The following is a 1,987-nucleotide window of genomic DNA, read 5'->3' on the forward strand; positions in this document are numbered from 1 at the left end:
CTAAAAATGCAACATTTTAACTCGGTTTTTGGTAGATTTTTACGTGACTAACATAAGGCTACTGTGGAAGTGCCCATTTCGGTTACAACGACATTCGTTTATAACGACACTATTTTTAGGTCCCTTTGATGACCTTATAACCAAGTTCTACTGTATTTTGTTTAAAACTACATGATTTAAAACTTTAAAATATGTTCTTTCATTAGCTAAACATAAATTTTGTCTATCAGCAATAATTTTTCTTTTATTCGCCTTCAAAAAAAGGAAGTTTCTATGCCCCATCCTGTATTTTGATTTCCCTGTATGTGTATTATTGTGGCTGAAAAAAAAAATAGAGGCAAAGACTTTTCAGTTTGCCCTCGTACATTATTATAATTAGTAACTTCATAACTTGTACTCTCTAAGTATAATTAGAATGATCAAGTCAAGGAGGATCAGGTGGGCAGGGCATGTAGCACAAATGGGGGAGATGAGGAATGTATATAGAATATTGGTGGGGAAGCCAGGGGGAAAGAGACTACTGGGAGACCAAGGTGTAGGTGGGCGGACAATATTAAAATGGATATTAGAGAGATAGGATGGGATGGTATGGATTGGATTGATCGGGCACAGGATAGGGACCAGTGGAGGGCCCTTGTGAACACGGTAATGAGCCTTCAGGTTCCATAAAATGCTGGGAAATTCTTGAGTAGCTACACAATTGGTAGCTTCTCAAGAATGGCTGAACTCCTTGAGTAAGTAAGGTACATTGTTATGACTTTCTCTGGACATTCCACAGTGATCAAAGCATGTCACTGAGTTAATAAGGTGCCCAGTATATTTTACTTAGAATGTCTCTTAGTAGTGACTTTCTTTTTTATGTGTAGGAATAATCCTGCTTTACATGTGACGCTGCTAAGTGAGATGACAGCAGCAGGTTTCTGTGACATTATGCAGCTTCCAGGAATCCATTACTTTCAGATGCGAGAAGATGTGTCACGTGTTGCCACTAGGGCTTGTAATGGAAAATGGTACCTGTTCTGTAAATAAGAAAGCAGAAACAGTTGTTACTGTTGCATTGTACCACACATAGTATTTTGTGTCTATGCTGATGTATTTGAGTAGTTGAGCTTCTCAAGAAGGACTCTGGTATACTGGTCAACATCCAGTACTGTTGGATATTCTGCTTTTGAAACATTACAGCTGGAGAGCAAAAGTTCAGTGATGTCGACATTACTGTGTCAGTGATTTTGAATCAAATATCACTGAACTATGACAGCAGAGTCTCATGGATTTTGTATGAGATATGGGGTTCCTATGGTGGTGAGTGTTAAGATGAAGGTCCTCTGGGATGTTACAGCATGTAGTAAGGTAGATAGGTATGCCACCATCTTCAGGGTTCAAGAAATGACCCTAAAGATTGAGGCCACCCTACAAATATGACATCATGTTCCAAAAGACTCAGATTTCATTGGAAAGTGAATGAAGAACCAATGACATAGTGCATTCTCTTCAGGTATGCTGTATCGCATGAAATCTACTTTAATTATAATCAGGTATATAAATATATATGAGACAAACACCGTCTTAAGTGTAACAATTTAATTGTAGTTCTTTCTTCTTTTCCTCCTCCACACTACATGTTTCAACCCTAAATGGTCATCATCAGGTGTGTATTCTTACGTAGCTGTTACACTGCCTGTTAAAATTTAAAATCACCAGTCTTTCTAATTGTATAAAATCTTTGTTAACCTACACGCATTAATTTGATTTCTAAATTTAGCACTTTTTTAAAACTTTAATTCAAGTTAAAATGTCTATAAGATTTCTGTTCTTTTTCTTTTTCAAATTTTGAAATTAAAATTTCCTCAGGGTACATGCCCTATGTCTATAGTGCTGCAGCGGCCACTTCTTGTTTTATCGCTGTTCAGGTATTGTCTGTAATATACAAATATTCGTATTACTATCTTATGTTATGTTATGTTATGTTATGTTATTCTTATATGTT

The 1,987-nt window shown here is 36.4% G+C and overlaps 1 protein-coding gene across 4 annotated transcripts in view; it reads left to right on the plus strand.

Annotated features, from left to right (window-relative positions):
- LOC111861597 overlaps positions 1-1,608 on the plus strand; it is a 36,253-nt gene extending 34,645 nt beyond the window's left edge. For all 4 annotated transcript variants that reach the window (XM_023846289.2, XM_023846293.2, XM_023846294.2 and 1 more), the window contains one exon: positions 867-1,608. In XM_023846289.2, coding sequence (XP_023702057.1) covers positions 867-1,029 — 163 coding nt within the window. In that variant the 3' untranslated portion in view covers positions 1,030-1,608. The remainder of the gene's footprint in view (positions 1-866) is intronic.
- The last annotated feature ends 379 nt before the right edge of the window (positions 1,609-1,987 follow it).

The sequence above is a fragment of the Cryptotermes secundus genome, unplaced genomic scaffold (genome assembly GCF_002891405.2).
Source record: "Cryptotermes secundus unplaced genomic scaffold, Csec_1.0 scaffold2489, whole genome shotgun sequence".
Taxonomy (NCBI): Eukaryota; Metazoa; Arthropoda; class Insecta; order Blattodea; family Kalotermitidae; genus Cryptotermes; species Cryptotermes secundus.